At 39.5% G+C, this 24,778-nt stretch overlaps 1 protein-coding gene across 2 annotated transcripts in view; it reads left to right on the top strand.

Annotated features, from left to right (window-relative positions):
* Exo70 (exocyst complex component 7) overlaps positions 1-24,778 on the top strand; it is a 79,015-nt gene that overhangs the window by 38,106 nt on the left and 16,131 nt on the right. For both annotated transcript variants that reach the window (XM_083125395.1, XM_083125394.1), the window contains 3 exons: positions 16,234-16,413; positions 19,512-19,749; positions 21,144-21,360. In XM_083125395.1, coding sequence (XP_082981521.1) covers positions 16,234-16,413; positions 19,512-19,749; positions 21,144-21,360 — 635 coding nt within the window. The remainder of the gene's footprint in view (positions 1-16,233; positions 16,414-19,511; positions 19,750-21,143; positions 21,361-24,778) is intronic.

Raw genomic sequence — 24,778 nt, 5'->3', positions numbered from 1 at the left:
GCGTCGTCGAACACAACAACTGAATTTTCACGACAATCGTCAAGTGGTTTTATTTCCGAGGCAAACGTTGCAATGTCCAGACCATCGTACAGTTTCATCAGTTGCTGGTATTTGGATTGCTCCAAACTTTTCGAGAACACGTACAGGTGCCTGTTCTTCCAATCTAGCCAATTCGGTGCGAGGAGAAAATTGTCCACGAGCAGTGTCGTTTTCCCACACCCCGAAGGACCTACGATCAGACAGCGGATGCTGTCGGGAAGCAACTTGCCGTTCTTTTTTTTTCTCGTTTGACTTTCCGGATCCGGTAGACGCTTCACCACGTTCCACGTACTTACAAGATCACTTCGTTCGCGTCGATCCAACTCTTTTCCGGAAGTCCCAGCCATTTGACAAACAGTTTGTCACCTTTCCTACGCAATACTTTCTCGATGAGGTACGTGTCAGGGTGTTTCGTTTTAGAGAGTTCCTCTTCGTAAAATCTTCCTTTCAAAATCTCGCCGCTACTATCTTTTATTATATACGTGTGTCGGTTTCCGGGTAGAACTCGAACCACCGTAAAAAGTTCCGTGCTCCAATTTTTTGTGAATCCCTTCTCGAAGGTGCGTTTGAATTTGCTGATCCTCACCTGGTCTCCAATTTTGTATTTAGCTTTTTTTGTCGTGGGAGTGTACTTTGGACAGTAAACGGTAGAAATTAAACGCTGCTCGTCAGATTTCGTAACGTCAGCTGGCTTCATGCCTATCGTTCTGTGTACCGTATCATTATAGGTGTCGACGAGTTCCGGCAGGATGTCGACCCATTTGTAATTTCCCCGAAGCGTGAATCGTTTCCACATGTGTGTTTTCAAGGTTCGATTGAATCTTTCCACGATGCTGGCTTTGATGTGACTGAAGCTCGAATAATGTCGAATCTTGTGTTTTTGAATAAACTTTTGGAATACGGCGTTGTAAAATTCTTTACCGTTGTCCGTTTGCAGAAACCGTGGTCGTCTGCCACCGCTTTCGCGAAAAATTAATTTGAATGCTTCCGTGACGCACGTTCCCGTTTTTGCCTTCAAAGGTAGAGCCCATGCGAATTTCGAAAACGTGTCTATGACGGTGAGAAGGTACTTGTTGCCCTTGTTCAATTTATGCACGTTTTTCAAATTGCCACTACTCATCTCCACGAGGTCACTTTGCCAGAGGTCGTCGATGCCCTTGGTTACCACAGCCAAACGTTCGTAGTTACGGCGTGCAGGTTTATGCAATTCTTCGACGATGGCTTGCCTAGACATTTTTTTAGAGATTACGTTTCAAGAGAAGCACAAGCGTGATGGGATTCAAAGAGGGTGGCACTTCGCTCGTGTTTTGAATGATCAGCTTATCGCCGGCACTCACGTCGAAAACGGTGAGATCTTCGTCTTCATGTATTTCATATATGTTGCGCGTTTCGTTCCAACGTGCCAGAGGAATGTTTCCTGCTTTCTGGACACCACGATTCGATATCAAAGTCATGGTAGGAACGCTAGCTTTTCTACCATGAGACCAGTACGAAAATTCGTTTATCTGAATCGTGCCATCGAGGAGAAACTTGTAGTACGGATGATAAGGATGCAACATGTACAGTTTGTTACCTTCGACGAACGTGGAGATTCTCTGTTGATTGGGTACGCTGTTGATTTCGATGGCTTGCAGAAAATGCAGTTTAGCGAATTTAGTGTCGACGCCGAGCAGATTACTGTGAACTTGTCCGAGTTTATTTTCGATGGGGAGCAAATGCTCGACTATGGTATCCGTTACGGTAGAAAACGACGGTTTGATTTTCACTTCCACGTTCAACTGCTTGTAGTTTTCGTTGAGTTCTTGCAACTTGGCACCGAAAGAGGCCAGCGTCGATTCCTGCGTGGATTCCAGCACTCCAACTTGATCTCTGATGTTGACGACGATGTTCTGAAGGTTCTCGACTTGATTCAATTTCGAGCTCTTCTCGGTAAGATCGTTCACGATGCTTCGCATCTCTATAAACTGCGTGTGAAGGTCGGCGACGCTCTGCGAAGTGGGCAGCGTCGACACCAGCGAACTAATTTCGTCTCGAATCTGTTCCACGTTCGCCGTTTCCGTTTCTAGTCGTTTCAGCATTCGAGATATGTTTCTTTTCAAAGCGTGCAATTCTTTGGAGGTGGGGAGATTGGCCACCCTACTCTCGAGATCGCTCAATGAACTTTTGATGTCGTTCGATTCGGATAGTGCCGTCACCGCCGTTTTCAATTTTTCCAAATCTTCGCTCGAAGGCACGCTCGTCCGTAACGATTCCAAGTCACCCTGTATGTTGTCCAGTACGTGATGAAAATGAGCGAGATTCGTTTCGACGTTCAAATTTTCTAAATATTCGATTTTATGCTGAACCGTGCTTAACGTGTCTTGAATGCTCGTCAACGCTCTCGCTTCAGCGTGAATATTTTTAATTTCTTCGTTGATCAATTCCAAGGACGCCTGAAGCGTAGCGATGGTGGTTTGAATGTGTTCGAAATCTTGATAGGCCTCCAATTGAATTTTTATGTTCGCGACGCTTTTACCGATGACCTGCAGTTCGTCCGACGATGGTAGGTTCGTCATTGTATCTTCCAAAGTCTGCAACTTGGATTTAATTTCTTCCAACGTGCTGGTGAATTCTTCTTGTAATTTGGAAACGACGACGTGCAAGCGTTCTACATCAATATCGTTCACGACGGTTTGAAGTTCAGAGAAATTCTTTTCTATTGCGGAAGTTCGTTCTTCGATTTCGAGTTTCAATTTTTCCAAATCTTCATTTTTCGATTGAAATTGCTGTAATTTGGCCAAATCATTTTGAAGCGAATCCACGCTCAACTGTATATTTTGAACGTTGTCGTAAGAAGGTACGTCGACATAATTTTTTATCAGCGTTTTCAGTTCGGAATCGATTTTCAGAATGGGGTCGAGACATTGCGTTTGGAGCGTAGCGATTTCCGACTCTAAACTTTTGTTTAAGGTTTCCTGCAAAGCGATCAAATCGGTCCTCAACTTCTTAACTCGAATGTCCAACATGAGAATCTCTTCTGCGTGGTCCACACGCTTGGTGTTGCCGAAAATGTCGTTAGGCATTTTTGGTTAACGGTTATTTATAATAGGATAGACGATTCGTAATTCTACGAAGAGAGGAATAAGTTTGTCGTAATCTCCGAGGAGTTCCATGTAAAGATAATCTCCTGCGGACACATCGTACGTAATGTTAGAAAGCATCTTGTCGTGCTTGATTCGAAAAATGTTTTTGCCGGTAGAAATTTTGATTTCGCCTGCGTTTTCCGGATTCACGGTGATTTGAAGTTTCCCGTCGATCGGAATTTCGTAGAAATGTAAATTGTTATTAAAAACATAAAACATCTTGCCCACATCGTCATTCAGTTTCGTCCAAATGCTGTTGAGGTGAATAATCAACAGACCGTTGAGTTTAGGTAACACGGAAGGTAAGACTTCATGATCTGGTATGGTTTCCATAATGATCTGTTTTTTGAAACCGAACAAATTCATAGGCATGCTGGTTATTTAAGAATACGGCCAAAGTTTTTTTTTGTAATGACAGTTTTTTTTTTTTTTTTTTGAATCTTCTGTTGAAGATGGACATATGTTGCAGGTTTTGCATTCTGCTAAGCGATAGTACCCCCACGGCAATGTGTGAATACCACACTCGAGGACGCACCTCTTGTCGTCGTTGGGATCCAGCGCAATTTTTCTAACTTTGTTTGTGGTCAACACATGGTCGACGCTCTGGATGCGCTGTTCTTCTCTTAGAACCGACGACCTGGTCTTGAGGCAATCGGCAAAGTCCTCGAATGCGAGATGCTCCCGAACCACCTGTCTGCCGACACCCTTGGCCTTCTTGGTAACGCTGCCCTCGGCTTTGATGGCATAGGCCTTGGCGCGAAGACCTACAAACTCGAGAATTACATCACCGTCCTTCTCGTCTTTGAGTTTGCCAGGTACTTTTTTGTTTCGGGGCAGGATGCCGTACTGGTTCGGCTGGGGATAGCCCGAGGTGTCGAAGAGGTTAACCAAAGCTGGTGCCGTGATTATATCCCTGTATGCATCGGCTGAGTGGACGTGGTACACCAAGCTGTCCGTGTCCGTGTAGAGAAGCGAGATGTTGTGGCTATAATGTGGACGTAATATGTCGTAGTACGTCTCGAACATGTGCAGCTTGCTCAGGTCTAATACTGAGGCACCAACATAAATTGGCTTGTCGAGCCTCACCTCACTCTTCCTCATATGCACCAGAGCAAGCTGCTCATTATAAATGGTCCTCGATTTAAATAATGGGTTTGCTACGAGCCTGCGACATTGTGCTTTCCTCGTTACCAATTTTATGTCCATGCGATTCCGTACATTCTCCATAGTTTTGCCAAACACCGCATTATTCATTAACTTGAAGAAATCGCGATCGAAATCAGAAGTGGCGACTGTGCGATGTTCGGTGTTGAGCTCGATGTATGGCTTCAACCATGGAGAATGCTCGAACATCAAAACTCAATGTACTGTGCGGACGGTAACCCCTTGCTTCATCAACCACCGGAGGTTTTGGTAGTGCAGGACATAACGCTCTTTGTACTCGAAATCCATGACGAGCTTCTTCTGGTTGGAATCGGGTGGACACTTGAACTCGGGTGCAGGGGGAAGATCGCAGAACAAATCCTGCAGCTTCTCGGAGAACTCAAGGTCCACCTCGGCGAAGAACCCATGTTCCGAATCGTCGAAGCTTTCGACGTCGAAGTTGGAAGGGTCAGCCCACTCGAAGCCTCTAAAAGGGAGTGGCTGCATCATGGAGTGTCCGTAGAGGTTATTGACGTCCGTGTACATGATGTAGCTGGACGGTTGTGAGGGGTCGTAACCGGTGGACATGTGGTGATTGTTGGCGTGCGAGTGTCGCTGCGACACCTGGACCATTCCACCCCGCACGGCACGTTCTACAAACAGCATCATGTTTACGTCCGAAAGAAGCTCCAGCTCGATCTTCGTCACCAGAAACATGGCTGACCACGCCAGTCCGGGGAGACTGTAGAAGTAGGCAGGGTCCAGCTGGTAGATGGTCTTCGCAGTTGCACGGAACGTCTGGAACACGTCGGCGAGGAGCGTCACATCAAGTCTGAGGTAGGCGTCGTGGTAGTCCCCGAGAGTTCGACAGCCCAGCTCGCGCCACATGGACTGGGCGTGGTGATATTCCTCGTCGGTGATGTTCGAGCCTCGCAGCTTGCTATAGAAGTTTGCTCGAGGAGGTAGCGTCGTCTCCGCGAACTTGGTAGGGTCTGTGACGTATTCGTAGGGATAGACCCCCTTACGCCTGAAGAGACCTGCGTCCAAGTTCGGAAAGTTTCCGGAGGTAATGAGCATTTGCTCGTCGCTAAGCTTCCCTGCGAGAGCATCGAGGCTGGCCGGGAGGAACCTCAGGGAGTCGAGGAAGCGAAGCTCGACGGTAGAGTGTGTTTCTGAGATTCGCACCCACTTGCTCAAGCTAATGTAACGCTCCTCGTTCTGCGCCAGGACGTTGATTCGCATGTCGTCGTAGCCAAAGTGAGGCACCAGATGGTGGAAGTCGTATCCCGAGCCATTGTGAAAAAACACTGGGATAAATCGCGGGTCCCGAGCCATGAGGTTGCATCCGTTGCACCATGGGCCAACATACCTACCGTTAAAGTGATCGTGGTGTTGGACTTTACGGTTGTTGGTGGTGTACTCCTTGACGCAGACAGGGCAAGCGATGGCCTCGTCGTGTCTACGTTGATCGTCGGGAGACAGTGGGAGCATAGACTTGGGGGCCAACAGTACCTTCCCTATCTCGTTGGCCTCGACAACCATCCTCTCGAGGAAGTGTTTGGCTGCGTCGGGACCGCGATACACGTAGGGCTCGGGGGCGATGTGCTGGTCACGTCGCACCACAACGTAGGCATAACTCGAGGCCTCGTGGAGTTGGTAAGGGGTGGTGGAGGAAACTTCGGGATCTGGATCGCAAGTGGACAGGGGTTTGAGGAAGGCCTCGAAATCCGCGATGATGATAGCGGGATGCTCCACCATGGCACCGTGCATGTGGAAACGCTCCACGGTGCCAGGTTTGGGCAAGACTGCCACACCAGGCTCGTTGTTACTACAGTAGAACTTGTGGCGAGCGAGCTTCTCTGCAGCGATGTTGGGACCTCTGATGCGCTGGTAGTCCTGCTGTTCTCGATTATCAAAAGTTGACAAGCACCTTCGACACACCTCGACGTGGTGACTATCACTGCTCCGCTGGCTCGAAACAAGTCTAGAGAGGGAACGGATGAGGGTGTAGTGGTGATTGGTCTCGTCCTTGATGAGCAGAAGGTGAATTTCCTGCGCACCATCAACATTTACGTCGCTCACCCTGATGGGGTACACCGCATTTTCGTCAGTGAGACCGTAAATGTTGATAGCCAACCGCGCACGAACCTCAAACTTTCGAATGTCCGAAAGCGCCACCGGGTAGTCGATCCCAGCCATCGCAACTTCCAGCTCTGCCTCGTAGGGTAGGTAGTGGTTAAGTCGGTGTGGATGGTTTTTCCTGTCGACAGGGTGCAACGCTGCAAGCACCGACCATACGAAGCACTTGGCGTCATTGTTCTGAATGTTCAGGACGGCCTTCTTTGCCACAATGGTAGGTGGTAAGGGGACGTAGCTGGAGGCGGAGAGAGGCAAGAACTTACAAAGTTTGACGCACAGTTCGTGAGGCTCGCCACACAGCGAACCCCCCGAGCCTTTAGCTTGATGTTCTTCTTGTTTGGTCACCAGCTCATCGGTAAACTGGTTGTAGATGACCTCGAGGTTGTCGACATCCGCCAGATGCAGCGTCTTCGCCTTGGTGTTGTGGCAGAAGCTGTAAATTTCTTCAGACGGCTTCTTGTACTGGCAACGTAGCGATGCGTAGAATTTGGTGGAGTACGTAGCCAGTGCATCGCCGAGGATGGAAATGATTTTGGCTTGCACGTTCTCCAAAAAGCTACGCACGTTGCATGAGCCCTCCGAAGTGAGGACAAAGTCCTCTAACAACCGCTCGAAAGCAGCCTGGTTCGCTTTCGCTACAGGCTTGACGCGTTTCGTGGGTGGTGCATTGATGGAGGCTGCTTCTGCCTTCCTCTTGGTGGAGGTCGAAGGCTGGGCCCCAGATGTATTTTTGCCTAGACAATTAAGCTTATGGTTCTCGACATACGCAATTGTGATCTGTATATTGCATCCGGAACATAGTTCTGTGGCAGCCAAATGCTTGCCTGGCACGCAGGTGCGACAATGTCTTGCAAAATGTTTGCTTGATTTGGTTCTCTTGCACACAGGACAACTTTTCATGGAGCGCATTTTTTTGGGGGGGTATGTTTATTTATATGTGATCTGTTGGTGGTAGAGTGTTTACAAAAAAATGCCTTACGAGAAAAATTTTGTAGGATAATTCTAATTAGTGTTAGTTTGAGGGGTTTATTTATATATGGGTGGCGTTGTTTTCCTCAAATATGTAGAGGAAGCTCGCTTGTGTGATCTCCCATTACATGTCCGCCTCCCGCCCCACTTCCCCTAGTTGTTATAAAATGGTGACGGAAGTGTGTACATGTTTCTTTTCTCCCCGTTTTTTTTTGTTTTTGGTTTATGAATAGAAGCAGGAAACTTGGTTCTGGCAGCATCAGTGATGGGTAATATGAAAGTCTGTGACGGTCTAATGTTAATGCCCTCAAGCTTCTAGTTTTATTAGTCGAGGAGTAATATGCAGGTTAACAACGTGGACTAGTAGAAATCCGCTCTGTCAGCATGAAATTCCATCATTATTGTTAGCTTTTAAAACAACAGGAAGTACATCCGCCATTGTGAATAGCCAGAAATGCTGCCCCTCCCAGTCATCCATCTCTCTTATAATAGCATATGTATGTTGGCAATTTTTTTTAGTTGTAGGTTTTTTTTAGTTAATTCGTAATCCCCGTCAAAAATTATAGTAATATCATAATATCATATTGCACAGAAGAGGGAGGACATCGCCCACCACTGTTGCCAGCCATAAATCTCTCTCTCTCTCTTTTCATCTTACAGCAAAGTTGGCATCTCTATTTTTTTTTAGTTGTAAGTAAATTGCCAACACACTCTAGTTAATAATGCTACATATTATACGCACACACGCACGCACATACTATATTACCATCCACCCATATCTCTCTCTCTTTTACGGCAGTACATATTTGTTGCCGGCTCTCCTTGTTTAGTATATGTAGGTTGGCAAAAATTGCTTTATGCACTGTAAGGCAAGCCTCAAGCAAGGTTGCCAGCTCCTTGCTTTAGGCTAGGTTAGACAAAAAAAAAAGCTGTAGGTAGGCTGTCGGCTGTTTAACTCTTCCCTCTCTCTCTCTCCTCCCTCTTTTTTGTAAAAGATTATGGCAAAAGTACCAGTAGGTTGGCAACTTTGCTTTATGCACTGTAACGCAAGCCTCAAGCAAGGTTGCCAGCTCCTTGCTTTATGCCAGGTTAGACCAAAAAAAAAAACCTTGGTGATTTTTTCGAGTAAAATATTGGCAACACTACCAGAAAATAGAGCTTATGCCTTACGAGAGAAATCCATTAAGGCGAGCCTCAAGCAAGATTGCCAGCTCCTTGCTTTAGGCTAGGTTAGACCAAGAAAAACCTTGGTGATTTTTTCGAGTGAGGAGCTGGCAACACTGCCAGAAAATGGAGCTCATGCCTTACAAGAGCCTCAAGCAAGGTTGCCAGCTCCTTGCTTTAGGTTAGGTTAGACCAAGAAAAACCTTGGTGATTTTTTTCGAGTGAGGAGTTGGCAACACTGCGAGCTCCACCGAGCTCCATTTTCGGTTGCAGAACCGGGCTTATTGGACTACTAGTTATCTTGGAAACAGTGAGACTTAGGAAAAATCTGTTTGCGGATTCGTCATGTACGCCTATATGTAAGTAAAATATGAATAGAACCTATGCTCGGAAATCCAAAATGGCGACCGGAAGTGGGGTTATCTTTGAAACGGTAAGACTTAGAAAAAATCTGTTTGCGGATTCGTCACATACGCCTATATGTAAGTAAAATATGAATAGAACCTATGTTCGGAAATCCAAAATGGCGACCGGAAGTGGGGTTATCTTGGAAACGGTAAGACTTAGGAAAAATCTGTTTGGTGATTCATCAGGTACACCTATACGTGAGAAAAAATATGAATAGAAGGTATGATCGGAAATCCAAAATGGCGACCGGAAGTGGGGTTATCTTGGAAACAGTAAGACTTAGTAAAAATCTGTTTGCGGATTCATCACGTACGCCTATATGTGAGAAAAAATATGAATAGAACCTATGTTCGGAAATCCAAAATAGCGACCGGAAGTGGGGTTAGGGGCCAGGAATCTTAAAAAAAATATTATTTGTTTGTTTGTTTGCGTCACAATATAGGCGTGCACGCGCGTGTGTGTGGCACATCGTTCCCGAGAGAGAGGTTTACAAAGGTCACGATATACAAACATTTGACCGGGGCTTGGAAAATTACGATAAGGTGCATTCATCCTTCAAGAATAAAAAAACTGCATTATTTACTCATCACGTTGTGTCAGCGCAATAAATAAGGCGTTGAACATAGAGAGAAAATAAAAATTTTTGAGGTTTGGTAAACCTCAATTAATAAAAATAAGTTTTTGAGGTTTTGGTGAGCTCCAAATAATCAAAATGAGTTTTTGATGTTTTGGTGCTGTTTTCTACGCTGTGAAACATCGTCAGCGCAATAAATAAGGCGCGGAACGTGGAGAGAAAGTGAGTTTTTGAGGTTTGGCGAGTCCCACCGAGCCCCACTTTCGGGCGCAGAACCGGGCCACCTGCACTACTGGTGAACCTTGCACTTAGTACACCCAATTGTCAACCTCTCTTCCACATAGTACACCCTGGACTGCATTTTGCAGATTAATGAGGCTCTGACGTCTGGACCTACGGCCAGTATAATCTTCTGTGTGTGTGTGCTCTCCTGTATTTTGTCCTTGTGTGTGCTGAGTGCCCCTTTACAGCCTCAGCTTTTAACCGAAGTCAGAATGTTTTTATATTTTAGTTAACAACATCACAGTTATTTTATATATGGTACAACTGTGTTCTTATATATGTTTTGGATAAGGTAAGGGGCTACACCGTATAACGTGACGGGTGCAGAATAACCTTTAAGTGTTGACGCACCCAAAACTTCAAATTCAAATTAAGAAATTAAGAAAAGCACTTGGTGAATAAAGATCAATATATCGGCAACAAAAAAGGACACATTTCAGTATCGAAAACAATATATAATAGGGCATTTGGTGTTAAAATGGTGAATATAACAGTAAATTTCATTTAGGAACTATACTCACACAAAATTAACTTTTTTTTTCTGATAGCACATATATGTCATTGTCAGACTAATTCATGTGCAAAGGAGTTCATTTTTGATTCTCAAATATTTACAGCGGAATTATTCAATTTTCCATGATTTGCATACCTCACAGGATAATTCAGAGTTCAGAAAGTGTCGTGTCTGTAAATTTTGTGTTCAAAGAGTTTCTTTCGCATTTTGCATCATTTCGTGACAAAACATGGTACGAAAATGCACCTCACACCTTTCAAAAGGATGAAAATGTAACATTAAAGCATGCGTTTCCAACAAAAATGAAATATGCATGCCTCTAATATTGCACTGCATTTTTTGTTAGTGTGGGGCTAAACATCCAGAATTACATTATATTTGAATTAGGATACTTAGTGATGTCCCCATAATTCCTGTTCAAACTCCAAAAATTATATACATTGTACAAATGTGTTTATGTATTATGATTAGTTGAAAATGACCTGTACAGCACACACACCACAGATACATTGTAATTAGGTATGTGTAGTGTAATACATAAAACATGTGCACCCCATGGGAAACTTATTTCACTGAAATGAAAATATCGTCCAGATCTGTTTTCAAAAAAATGCTGTAACTTAATTTGTTATTTTACCAAGTGGTGTTTTAAATTTCATAGTTGAAATTTTTATAGTAAGTGTGAGCATTCAAAATGAAAGTGTTATCATCAAAAATTGATGTTTACGTAAGAATATCTGGAAAATTCATAATCTCTATACTACTGCCAAGTAGGGATGGCCACAATATCTGGATTTCAAATTATCCAATATCCATTTTGGATGTAATGGCTTATTCAATTATCTGGATAATTTGGATACCTGAATATTCAGATAATCTATGTATTCATATTGCTATTTACTTTTTTCAAGTTCAGTGAGTTGTTTTGGTAAGAATTGTGTTCGAAATTAAGGAAATATTACCAAATAAGGGATGGTTACACCAAACTAAGAATATTATATTGAAAACTGTATCTCTAAGGTTTTTTGGTGGGGCAGAAAACTTTGTGCATTTATACTGAACTCAGTAATGCAGATCTGTTTTAAGCAAAAAAAAGGTAAAGGTAAGATTTGTAGAGAATCTGTATGGTAGAAATACGAGCATAATGAATAAAAGAATATGCAGAGATTCAGTAAAACGGATTAACAATAAAACCTCTGGATAATGCACACATTCAGCTATTTCAAATATCTGGATATTTAGGATAACCTGGATATCTGGATAATTCTAACACCCAAATAATTTGGATATCTGGATTGAATTTTGCTCTTGTTTGTCCATCGCTACTGCCAACACAGTTTTCCACTTCGTGAAATTTGGTTTGGTTTATGTGGAAATCAACCAGTAGTGTGTGTTGGTATTTATGTGTTTGCATGTGTACTTTACTATTAAAGCCCAGAGTTTCATGTGCTGCCCCTGTGACAGTGTGTGTAATGTGGTTGACTCACCGTCTTACCAGTGAAGGTTCCAGCTTCAGTTCTTGGCAAAATCAATTTAGAATAAGACAAATACAGAGTATTTACGTAAATTAATATTTTTTCTACATGTGTAAATGTTACAAATTTTGGACGTTGTAACTGGTCATAAGTTCCACTTAAAAACACACTGTATTTTCCAGTTTTTCACACATAAATATACAGATTTGATTTTTTTTAAAAAAAGGTGCTGACAACAGGTGCCTTCTCACAAGTCAATGAGTTTTTTTTTTAAAGTTCCTTTATGCACAGAAAAATAAAACTTTAAAATGCTGACCAAAGCAAACTTTTATAGTATAAGAAATATACATCAAAACGTAATGTTTCCACGCTCTAACAGGCTCTTCTTCAGAGGAATATTCACAAAAGAACAGGAAGGCACCAGTCATTATCTTAGGACATTTCCTGTCAAGAATTCCTGAGTGTGACAGGTGATTGACAGGTCTGTGCCTTATAAATTCCTCCACTTTTGGACATAGACAGATTCCTTATCTCCTGGACTCCTTCCCTCCTCTTTTCTTTCTTCAAATTTTTCCTTCTTTCCTCCTTCCTTTCTCTCATCCTTTCCACTCTTTCTAACACTCCTCTCCATTGCTTGTTGACTTTTCAGCCCCCTATTATAGTTCATTATTTCTTCTTCTCCTTTTTTCTCTATTTCCTTGGCCTCTTTCCACTACCTCACTATTCCTATCTTCTCCCTCCCTATCTTCCTAGCCTTCTCACATTCTATGTCATGTCCAATTTCTTTTGTGTGCTTGAATATAGCATTTTTCTCCCTCTTTAGTCTTACGTTATCCTTATGTTGCTTCAACCTGTCTTTCAGTCTCTTTTTTGTTTCCGCTATGTACACACACTTACATTCCTTGCACTGAAGCAGGCAATATCGAAAACACCACGCAACCAGACAAACAAAATTAAAAGTAAAACATAGCTTTCAACTCCATCTCAGGACCATCATCAGGGTAATACATAGGTTGGTTGGAAAAGGGAAGGAAACTTGAATAGATATTTCCGTCTCTTGGATACTTTGTTAATTTTCACATCAAATGTCTTCATGGTTGTGCAGGTCGCTTTTTTAGAGTCGAAAACAACTTTTTTTTATGAGGGTCATTCGGAAAGTAACCATTGTGGCATGGCACTAGAAGTAGTGGACAGAACCCAACCGTTGTTACATCATGCAATCTGTGATTCAGTAAGCTTCCAGCTGTGCTAGTGAGAGTATCGTAATGCCGTGCGTGTGCTGGTTATAACGTCACAAAATGTGTGCTGCAATTGAAAATCCCACCAAATGCGAGGTATGCGGAGTGATAAGATTTCTTTGGGCAAAAATTCATTGAACGTGGTATGACAATCACTTCTGAAATCCACTGTAACACTTCGCAGAAACTGAGAAGAGCCATCCAGAACAAACATCGCGGTCTGCTGATATCTGGGGTTGTGTTCGTGCATGACAACACACTTCCTCACACTGCTCGGCGAACACAAGACCTTTCGTTCCAATTCAAATGGGACGTTTTTTTATCATCCCCCATACAGCCTGGACTTGGTTCCTTCTGATTCTCATCTGTTTACTCACATGAAGAAGTGGCTTGGGGCACAGCATTTCGCTGACAATGAGGATCTTCAAAATGCTGTGACAGGTTGGTTGAATTCCCAGGCGGCCGAGTTTAATGTATAAGGGATTGGTAAGTTGATGAAACGCTATGACAAGTGCTTGAATTTACATGGCGACTACTGGGGGATGATGTGAATACAATTAAGAATAATGCTAAAATATTTTTCAAAACTGTTAAAGAGATAGGTTTGGAAGTTAACAAAGAGAAAACTAAATATATGCTTACAGGCCGAAACCAAGTGTTAGGTAATAATCAAAATCTAATTATTGATAACAACTCGTTCGAACCAGTTTCCAAATGCAAATACTTAGGAGTAATATTAACAAATGAAAATTATATTAAAGAGGAAATAAAAAGTATTCTTAATTCAGGAAATGCATGTTACTTCTCTCTTCATAAACTTTTGTCTTCTCGTTTAATATCTAAGAAACTAAAAGTTAAAATATACAAAACAGAAATTTTGCCTGTAGTATTATATGGATGTGAAACTTGGTCCCTTACATTGAAAGAGGAACATAAATTGAGAGTATTTGAAAATAAGATCCTTAGGAAAATATTTGGACCTAAAAGGGATGAGGAGACAGGTGAGTGGAGAAGGTTACATAATTTAGAAGTACATAATTTATATTCATGTCCAGATATTATTAGAATAATTAAATCAAGAAGACTTAGGTGGGCAGGCCATGTGGCACGAATGGGAGAGGAAAGAGGAGTTCACAGGATTCTTGTTGGGAAACCTGATGGTAAGAGACCTGTAGGAAGGCCAAGACGAAGATGGAGGGACAATGTTGAGATGGACCTAAAGGAAATCGGTAAGGATGGAAAAGAGTATATAGATCTTGCTCAAGATAGGGAAAGATGGAAGGCCTGTGTTGCTGCAGCCATGAACCTTCGGTTTTAAGAAGGCTAGAGAGTTAGTTAGTTAGCTATGTTGAAAAACAGAGGACAACTGTACCTTTCAGATGTAAACTTAAAATCTGTTGTATCTATGAGGTTTTTTTTATTTACAGCCAAACTGCGGTTACTTTCTGAATGACCCTCGTTGTGTATTGTAGTGTGTCAAGTGAAATAAAGATTGCCGCAAATATTGATGATTATCTTCAGATGTGGTTGAAAGGTTGGTTTGAAATTTTGTTTGTGCGACGTGTTTGATTTCACCTGCTTCAAGGTAGTCAAACATGTAAATGTATTATTTCTCTTGTAGTTTACGGTTATTACAAGCATAAGAACACAGTTTTTCGTTGTGACGTTTCAGGACAACACACGCTCCCTTCATCAGACATTTATTTTTAGTTTGACTAAAGATACAGTTATAACAATGGTTAACAATTTTTTAAACAAAGAAGCTCCCTTCATTGCATAAGAACACTGGAATAAATTAAATAATGAAAATGGTAACATAGACGCAATATGGAGTTTTCTTTTTCATAAATGGAGTAATCCACTATCTTTAACATTTAATGTAACCGAAAACATCAAGAAACTTTGTGAAAGCAATGATGACTTTGAATTTCCTGATGATATTTGAGATTCATAATTTTTAAATAAAAAATAATATGATCAATTTTTTTTTATCTGAAATGAAAATAAAACAGACTGCTTGTTTTCACAATTAAGTTGTTACATTACAACAATGTAAAATTGACAACATCCATTGTATAATGGATTCTTTTTGTTTAAAAAATTGTTAACCCTTGTTATAACTGTATCTTTAGTCAAACTAAAAATAAATGTCTGATGAAGGGAGCGTGTGTTCTGAAACGTCACAACGAAAAACTGTGTTCTTATGCTTGTAATAACCGTAAACTACAAGAGAAATGATTCTACAATGCAAGCAATGCGTACATACAAGAAAAACTATATAAATGTAAGCAAGTAAAATGCTTTTTTCACAAAAATTTCCAAAAAAGTTCCTTAGTTAGGAAAAAAATGTTTATTATTCTCCATGTTTCCCACAAGAAAGACATAACTTTACAATTATGGTGCACAAAAATATGACTTATTTATGGTGAGCAAGAACTCATGAGTGATCAAGTCTATCTGGATATTCTGACTCATGAAACATGACTTAAGTTTGACATTTGACATTAATTAACAAACCAACAGTTAATATATGTGTTATAATGATATTTGAGAAAATTTTTAGGGTATTTCTGAATATTTATAGCTAAAAATATATGCTTTATGTGTAGTGCCAAATATTTATGGCAAATAAAGTATCAAGATTTCGGTACAAAAACTGGACACATTTCGGTGTTATAATAGTGGTGAGATAATCCTAAATTTGTTTTAAAAACTACACTTATTACACAAAATAAACATTTTCCTTCTAATAGTACATTAATGTATAGTTATCAGATAATTAAGTTCATTACTGTGTGAAGCAGGCCATCTTTGCTTCTTAGATATTTAGAGCAGAATTAATCAATTTTCCGTGATTTGCATAACTCATATGATAAATCAGACATCAGAAAGTGTCACGTCAGTAAATAAACTCTAAATTTCGTGTTTGAGTTTACTTTGCATTTTGCAGTTCATTTTGCCTTATTTTGTGACAAAATATGGTAGGAAATGCACATCACACCTTTCAAAAACATGAAAAAAATTATATTACAATGTGCTATCTCACATTTCGTGTTTCCCTCTAAAACGAAATATACATGCCTGTACTTGTGTGTAATAACTAAGCTTTCACCGGTGTTCATATTAAAGATAATATTTACATATGCATAACACATTTATTTTTCAGAATATTGCATCACGAGCAAAAAGATGCATAAACAGGCATGATTTTGCAGCTGTGTTAGTTGTGTTCCCCATTCTGAAGCACCTGCTTTCCATGAGACCAGAATTTGAGAAAACTGTGGAAGGATGTAATATCAATGTCCGCTCAAAGTTTTCATCCATTCTCAACACGTTACATGGGACAGTAAGTATTATTCATCACATTACTTTTCAGTTATTAGAGAACATTTTTTTTTAAGGGAACTCTGAAATGAATGAATAATTCAGTTTCCCCCTCCCCCAGATTTTAAGGGTGTTTGAGAATATTTCAGGAGGTTCATGTCATCAATCTACCGTTCACCATTATTTTCCATGATTTCCCTCGGTGACTAAAGTCTTGTACACCATCTCCCATTTCGGGCCTTTTCTTTCCATTGTATCTTCCATTAAACTGATCCACCAACATACTTGCAGTATACATGCAAATAAAATGTATATTCTGTGGTATACCATCACTATTGTACAGGGCGAGCAAAAAGTCACCGGACTCAACTGAGAATTTTTTTTTCATTGCTGTTTATTTATAAATTCAACAGATTGGAATATGCACAATGTAGGATGTATCTTCCTGTATTCAATAAAACTGACAGGATGTCATTTGTGCATTTGTTTTCTTTATTCTTTTTTAATATTGCACTAAAATCTGTGTTAATAATAGTAATAATAACAATAACAATAAATAGCAAATTTCAGGAACAAAACATATTCATCGGGATACAGTCTTCTCCACTTTTCCACACACAAAGTATTGGTCTTCAGCTGTAAGTAAGCCTCCAACAAAGCAACACGCTTCTCGTGATTAAAAGCCATCTTGCACTGCGTGGTCAACAAACAGCCACTGCTGCAGTTCCAAAGCCAGCCTCGCTTTCAAAATAGGCACCTCCCTTTCCCAAGGCTTGTCCACACAAGCCGTGCACGTTTCGGCGTACAGAATGGAACCAACTTTGAAAATTATATTTTAAATGTTCAGTCCAACGACTTCTCGCTCACCCTGTAGTATGTAGAAACATGGGTAAAGCTCTCTCTTTCTACGAGATACACAGTCCGACAATTGAGTAGAAGAGAAGGCGAAACTTCTATTTTTGTTATTAATTTTCATAGTACTTGTTAAATTTTTTAAATATCATTGAACATTTGTGCCTCAATATTTGTATGTTCTCTCATATTTATTTATATATTTTAGACATGGAACATGTTAATTGGTATTTTATTCGTATTGGCCGATATAGGCATATCAGTTATAAGTAAAATTTACTGATAATTTTACCGATCTGATGTATCTATATACACAGTGTGGCAATTTGAAATTGAGACTGATTTAGTTTCCTCGGTAGGTGGTACCACTGTGCAAGCATTCTGTGGTGCAAACAAGTGAGGGGTATCTCATGAACAATTAATTAGTGCAGAGCTCGTTGACCTTGAGTGACATTGCCACATGTGGCATTGTTGAGTGTGGGCATGTGTCGTGAAAGTGCGTCGCGATTCCAACATGGAACAAAGAGCAAACACCATGTTTTGTGCATGCCTGGGTAAAGCTGCTATGGAAACAATTCACATGTTGCAGCCAAGTGTATGGGGACAATTGTTTATCCTCTATGCATGTATTTGAATGGCACAGGTGTTTCACATGAAGGATTGAAGGATGGGAGTCAATTGAAGATAACAAGTATCCGGGTGCAGCTAGGACAGTGAGAACACCGGAAGAGGACAATCATTCCTAAAGACTGAAATCACAGACAGACTCTTACTGCTGGATTTTATCTTGAGGTTATGAAACGTTTGATGCAAAGAATAACACATGTGATGCCCGAGTATCAGGATGATGTTAGCTGATGTCTGCTTCATGACAGTGCCCCAAGTCACAAGGCTGTGATTGTGAAGGACTTTTTGACCCAAAAGGGAATCCGTATATTGTCGCATCCTGCCTGTTCACCAGATCTGGCTGTGTGTGATTATTTTCTATTTCCTAAACTAAAATCTGCACTCAAAGGTTTGTACTTCGATGACATACCAACCATCAAGAGGGCTATGACAAGGATTTTAAACAGCATTACACAAAACAAATTCCAGTAATCCTTCCATGCACTGGTAGGCAGGGTGCAATGATGTGTGGATGCAGGAGGGTCCGACTTTGAACGACCCCAGGTAAGTAACTTTCTATGAACACTTGTTTATTTTTTACAGCAGCAGTCTCGATTTCAAATTGCCGCACTGTGTATATATCTTACAATGTAGTTCAATATTTTACCATTCCAGGGTGGCTACTCACCGGGAATTCCTTGAATTCTGGGAATTATGCGTGAATTATTGGCTCTGGGAATTATGCGTGAATTCTACTCGAATTTTTCTCCGTAGACTTGAAAAATTACAACTTTTTGTAATCCAAATTGTATTCACATTTTATGCAAATAAAAATTATTTTCATAAAATTTTCTTGCTCGCTTTGCTCGCAATTCCTGCTTTTGTTAGTCTTATCAAGTTTATAACCATAGCTAGGAGGCGGCAGGAGTCGGCCCTGGGTGCCGAACTATCTATATGAAAAATGTTGTAAAATTGATTGATTGATTTGTGGTTTTAAGTCCACTTTATGCACAGAAAGGCTAATCGGGACTGGGCCTACAGTTTGAAGTGGGATCCAAACTACTGTCCCGTGTGGAGAAAAAATAATTGAAATTGTTTGTTAGAACACAAATGCTTTAGCAGCAACTTCTACCCCCTTTTTTTGCATAATTTACAAGGATAATAACATCTTTGATGATGATGATGATGATCCTCCTACTACTACTACTACTACTACCACCACCACCACCACCACCACCACCTCCTCCTCCTCCTCCTCCTCCTCCTCCTCCTCCTCCTCCTTTGATTGTAAATAGAAACTCAGCACCTTAAATTAAATATTTTAATTATATTACGTATACTATTTAATTGAATTATAATTTTTGGATGTTGGAATCACATAGATCCTTTATATTATGAAGATATTTGTGTGTGGATGTTGAGAGGTGATAATACGTAAGGTTGAAATAGAGAATACATCTGCTTGAATTTTTGGAAAGATTGCCTTGAAAACCGGGAATTATACTTGAATTTTATCATGGTCCTAGAGTAGCCACCCTGCATTCACATTCTTCAAGAACCTTTTGAATTCTATATCTGATTGGTAGAATATAGGTTATTGGTATTGATAAATTTGCCCAAATTTGATATCTGTTCATTCCTAATATATTTATTTATTTCTAGGGTGCAAAGGCTTTAGAGGATTTCATAGACAGCATCCGCAATGATCCAAGTACTCAGTTGCCTAAGGATGGGACAGTCCACGAATTAACAAGCAATGTTCTGATGTTTCTGGAACAACTTCTCGATTATGTTGATACAATTGGTGGAATGCTGGCACAGGATACTGTGTATGGAAATGCCCTTGCACTGATGCAGGGGAAAAACGATAAGAACAAAGCACTTCTTGGTTTGTACATAAGTAAGTAAAGGTATATTCTTGAAGTCTTAAGTGCATGTATGCTTGTAATATCCAATGTCAGTGTATTTCAGTCTTCTTTTATTCTCCTACTGCAAGCAAGGTGGATCGACTTAAATTGAAATTTAAATGAAGTGATTTAAAAAAAATACTGATTTAAATCACTTTAACCCTGAAACACATGAATTATTTTTTGTCAAATTTTTTTCTTGTTTTTAGTCCAATATCTGTTGATATGTACTAAAAAACAATTTTGAATCATTGCTTGAAAATTTTCATTCTCCTTTTTTGAACTGTGCCCTGTTACCATATGGTAACGCTATGTGTTCACCCCTACAAATTGATTTATTTTTGAAGACTTCAAGACTTGGAAATTTCAAAGGAATTTAGGCATTATATTTCTAAAACCTGACTTTGTTTGAAAATATATAGCCTGTGTGCTAAAGTGCCCATAATACTAAAATCAATCAATCTATCTAACAACACTAAAAGTGTATGTCTTTCATAGGCATGAACAATACTGAATACTTTGGAAGTTAATGCATTTTCTTTACCTGCCTTAACGGTTATGTTTTTGTGCAAATTTATTTCAATAATGGGACAGATTAATGAGTATTTTAGCAGCATTGGCCAGTATAGGCAAATCATGATATCGGTAAAAGTAACGTTAGTTTTACTTATCCAATAATTCTACAAATAACTGCAAAATTCTGCCATTTTGTTATTTTTATGAATGTAATTCATACATCTATGTTTTCTAAAGTAAATATCTACACATGCAGTTTCTTCAAAGTGTTATATTGCAGTCACCTGAATATACAGGGTGTCCATAAAGTTCCAGTACCATTACAAATGTAATGTACATTGTAATGGTACCGGGACTTTATGAACACCCTGTATTTATTTGTTAAGGACGAACAATTTGTGCTCTTCATGGAACATTTGCATTTTACATTGGATCAGTTATTGTTTGGTATAAGCACTTCATTGATACTGGAATAGAAAGAATCACATTTTCTGAATGTTTTGCTATATTGAAAATAAAGAGAGGAGCACAAAATCACAAGAATAGCTGTATGATTTCATAGGCATTGTTTCACAATGCCCAACTTTTACCAAATTCAACTTCAATCAATACGACTAACGAGGCTGTGGTGCCTACACCCACACCAGTATCATCTTATGTGGGGACTTTTGTTCTGTGTTGTATGTTTGTGATTCTACTTTCACCAATTTCATCGTATCACCACTAATTGTTATCTTTGCAATTGGACAAAAGTGGCAGAAAAGCAGTGTATAATACCAAAATCAATCAATCAGCCCCAGTAAAAATATTCTGCAGATAATGTTTACAAAATCTAATTTTTTTATCAATTTTTTTCCATGTTATGTTTCAGAAAAGGTACTGGTTCAGTTGAACCTCACTTTGGTGAGCAAGAGCGATCTTTACAATGATGTGTACTTGAGGGCTGTGTTCCGACTGAACAACAATCACTATGTTTTAAAAGCCTTGCAACGATCGGGATTATTAGATTTGGTGAGATCGTCAGAGCCAGAGTGTGAACAATCATACTACGATATGATCAAGGAACAGAAGAAATGTTATTGCCAAAGGTAAGTTGCCGGTAGTTTTCATTATTGAGGATGGTTAATGAAAATGATTTCCATTCTTGTGGGGCAGAATCGTAGAGTCGAATCCTGTGTTCAGCGTAAGTGTTTCTTCTATTATATATACAGTTGAACCTGAGTTATAAGTATGTCAAGGTGAAGAGAAAATTATATGTATAACTGAGAATTACTTACAAATCAGTTTTAGATATCATGTCATATCATAACGTAAAATACTGTAATTGCATCTATTTTGAGGAACAAGATATAATGCAGGTTATTTCTGTCATAAAGTGTTAAATTTACTACCCAATAATAAAAAATTGTCTAAAATAGCATTTATTTTACTAATGATTGTGCAAAGTGTGGCAGTTTTAAGTGGATTAGCTTCCACTTCCTGTATAAATTTTACTTTCTGCTCAAGCACGTAACTTTTCCTCTTTCTGCTCTCCATGGACAACCAGTAGCAACTAGAAACGTTCATTGAAGGAACCACTGTTCTGTTTTTATTATGGAACACTGGAAACATCAGCTATCGGCATCTTTTTAAAGTGCGTACTTTCGCGATTACTCAAGATAAAATGTGTGTCATGTTCTCATCAACTGCGGCAAATCTTTCTCTGATTCCATGCCACGTGCCACCTCTGTGACACCGCCATGCCATGCTAAACTTTCTCGCAATTCGAGACAGCCCGCTACCATGCTGCTTATCCTGTTTCACATTTGAAACTCGCCTTGTGTTTTTGTGACAATTGTTGGTTGGTTACGTAAATTAGTACTTATAACACCAAATTATGTATAAATGCATTATGTACAATTTACAAATAAGGTTTAATTAACTCGTTTTTAACTTATGTCTTGTCGCGACCTACATTAATTTACGTATAAAACAATTATGCAGAACTGAGTTACATATAAAGCAGTTTCAACTGTATCATGAATTTTCATTGTTGCAGTTAGCCTAGAGAGGTAGAAAAGTGACAGAAAATAACTTAAATATGTTCTTTGCGTGCTGATTTTGAATCAAATGTTCCATGTTGACATTGTGGAGAGTTATGATAATTTCATGAAGGTTCACATATCCACAGGTTATATACAAAGTGAAATAAATGTAATGTTTTATTGTACAATGTAGAGGAAAATGGTGAGATGTATATTAAACTTGAAACTTCATTTGTCCATTTCAAATAAATCAAGCATCCAAGCTTATATCACTAGCCAAGATGGCGCTGAACATGCAGCAGTAAGTTACAGTTGCAGCATTGGCAATTCCCTACCAGGATGATCATGAGACTGGCAAGACCTGATTTTAACTAACGTTGTTGCTGTCGACTGGGAAAGTGGAGAAAACTACCGCTACGTTAAGTCCATTGCTGTGCACATGACCCTCATGATTCATTCTGGAATAGAATTTCCCACGCTGCAAATGTAACTTGCCGCTGCGTGTTCAGCGCCATCTTGGCTAATGATGTAAGCTCAGGCACGTGACCCTTACCTGAAATGTAACAATAAAGTTTCAAGTTTATAATATACCATTCACCATTCCATCTACATTGACAGTAACACACTACACTTATTTCAAATGTGTTGCCATATTTCTGACTCATCCTGTATATTAACAAAGAAAAAAGTGTCTACTTACATGTAGTTTATAAGTTGTTTAATAGTCCTGATGTTTTGGATCCATTGCCAAGTTCCTTTGTCAGTCTTGTTCATTAAGGAAAATCGAAAGTGTTTAAAGAAAAATAGACTTGGGACCAGTATTACACTGTTGATAGTGATGTGCATCCTTCATGCAAGACCGCTGGTGATAACAATGTATGTGCAGTTTTATAACTCCCAAGTCATTACTTCTCTTGCCTTTTTTTTTTTATTCCTATTTTAATTTAATGTGAAGGCTGGACACTCCTGAGCTTACTCTAGCAAGAACATGACTATCAATATTTCACACTCAATAATCGTCATCAATCCGTTAACATATTGTTGAAAATAGCATAAGTTTGAATATCAACCTTTAGCGGACGGAGCCTCATGCGAGGGTAAACTCTTTGCGGACTCACTTTTTAAACTTGTCGTGAAGTACCAAAAATAAAAATTGTAGCTCTAGAACTAATTGTCATAGAGAGATGATATTGTTTTTGTTTTCTTTTTTAAAAACATGGCTTTTAGTGGAGATAAAATTTATACATTGTGCCTTCCAATAGTTAATGGAAGAAGAAGAAAATTGAAGTTTAAAAAATATTGGCATACAGCATGCCAATTGTAACCTCCCCCCCCCCCCTCCAATAGACCAAAGTGAATGAAAAAATGTAGTACAGCAGTTGGACATTCCTACAACCATGCAAAGTTTAATTGAAAACAGGCTAATACTACTTGTGCAAAAAAAATAAAAACACTGTACAAGAGTGGCAATGTTGCTAGCCTACAAAAAAAATCCTGAATTTGAATAGTAACAATTGTAATTCAAGTATGTCATAGCTTTATGCATACACAAATGAACAAAAACGACAACTGAAATATCAAGTGTAGTTTATTTTATAAATGGCGTGTTAATTGCTGCCACTTGTTCTGGACAAATTTTGAACTTTGGGCCTTTGCCCTCACATACCACCTGGACACCTAATTGTTGCACATTGTTAAATTGTTGCTTTTTGCACATTATTACTTGTAAAATTGAAATTTTTCAGAAAAAAAGCAATCGATTAGGAGGTATATACCTTTCTATAAATCGATCCCATGATATTAAGCAGGTTAACAAAGGACTATTTCAATCTATGCTTGTTAACAATAGTAAAAATGGATATATTATTTTGTAATTCGAGTATGTCGTACCTTCATTTGTATACTAATGAACAAAAAAGACAGAACTGAAATATAATATGTGTAGTTTTCAAAAAGGTAAAAGAAACTAAAGAAGGACTAAAATGAAATGGTATAACTCAGTTGTTAGCATATGCAGATGATGTAGACTTATTAGAGGATGATATAAATACAATTAAGAATAATGCTAAAATATTTTTCAAAACTGCTAAAGAGATAGGTTTGGAAGTTAACAAAGAGAAAACTAAATATATGCTTACAGGCTGAAACCAAGTGTTAGGTAATAATCAAAATCTAATTATTGATAACAACTCGTTTGAACCAGTTTCCAAATTCAAATACTTAGGAGTAATATTAACAAATGAAAATTATATTAAAGAGGAAATAAAAAGTAGACTTAATTCAGGTGGGTCAGTCGGTAACGCGTCTGACTACCATGCTAAAAGGTCCCGGGTTCGATCCCTGGCCGGTTCAAATCCGGGAACTTTTCTAACGTTGGAAGCGGCCCCGGTGCCCACCCAGTGTCGAATAACATGGGTACCTGGGGGAAACCCTGGGGGGTAAAGGCGGTCAGGGGCATGATGCTGATCACATCACCTCCACT

The sequence above is a fragment of the Lepisma saccharinum genome, chromosome 7 (genome assembly GCF_977018435.1).
Source record: "Lepisma saccharinum chromosome 7, izLepSacc3.1, whole genome shotgun sequence".
Lineage (NCBI taxonomy): Eukaryota > Metazoa > Arthropoda > Insecta > Zygentoma > Lepismatidae > Lepisma > Lepisma saccharinum.
The sequence above is the reverse complement of the archived record's forward strand: the minus strand, read 5'-3'. Positions and strand labels throughout refer to the sequence as shown.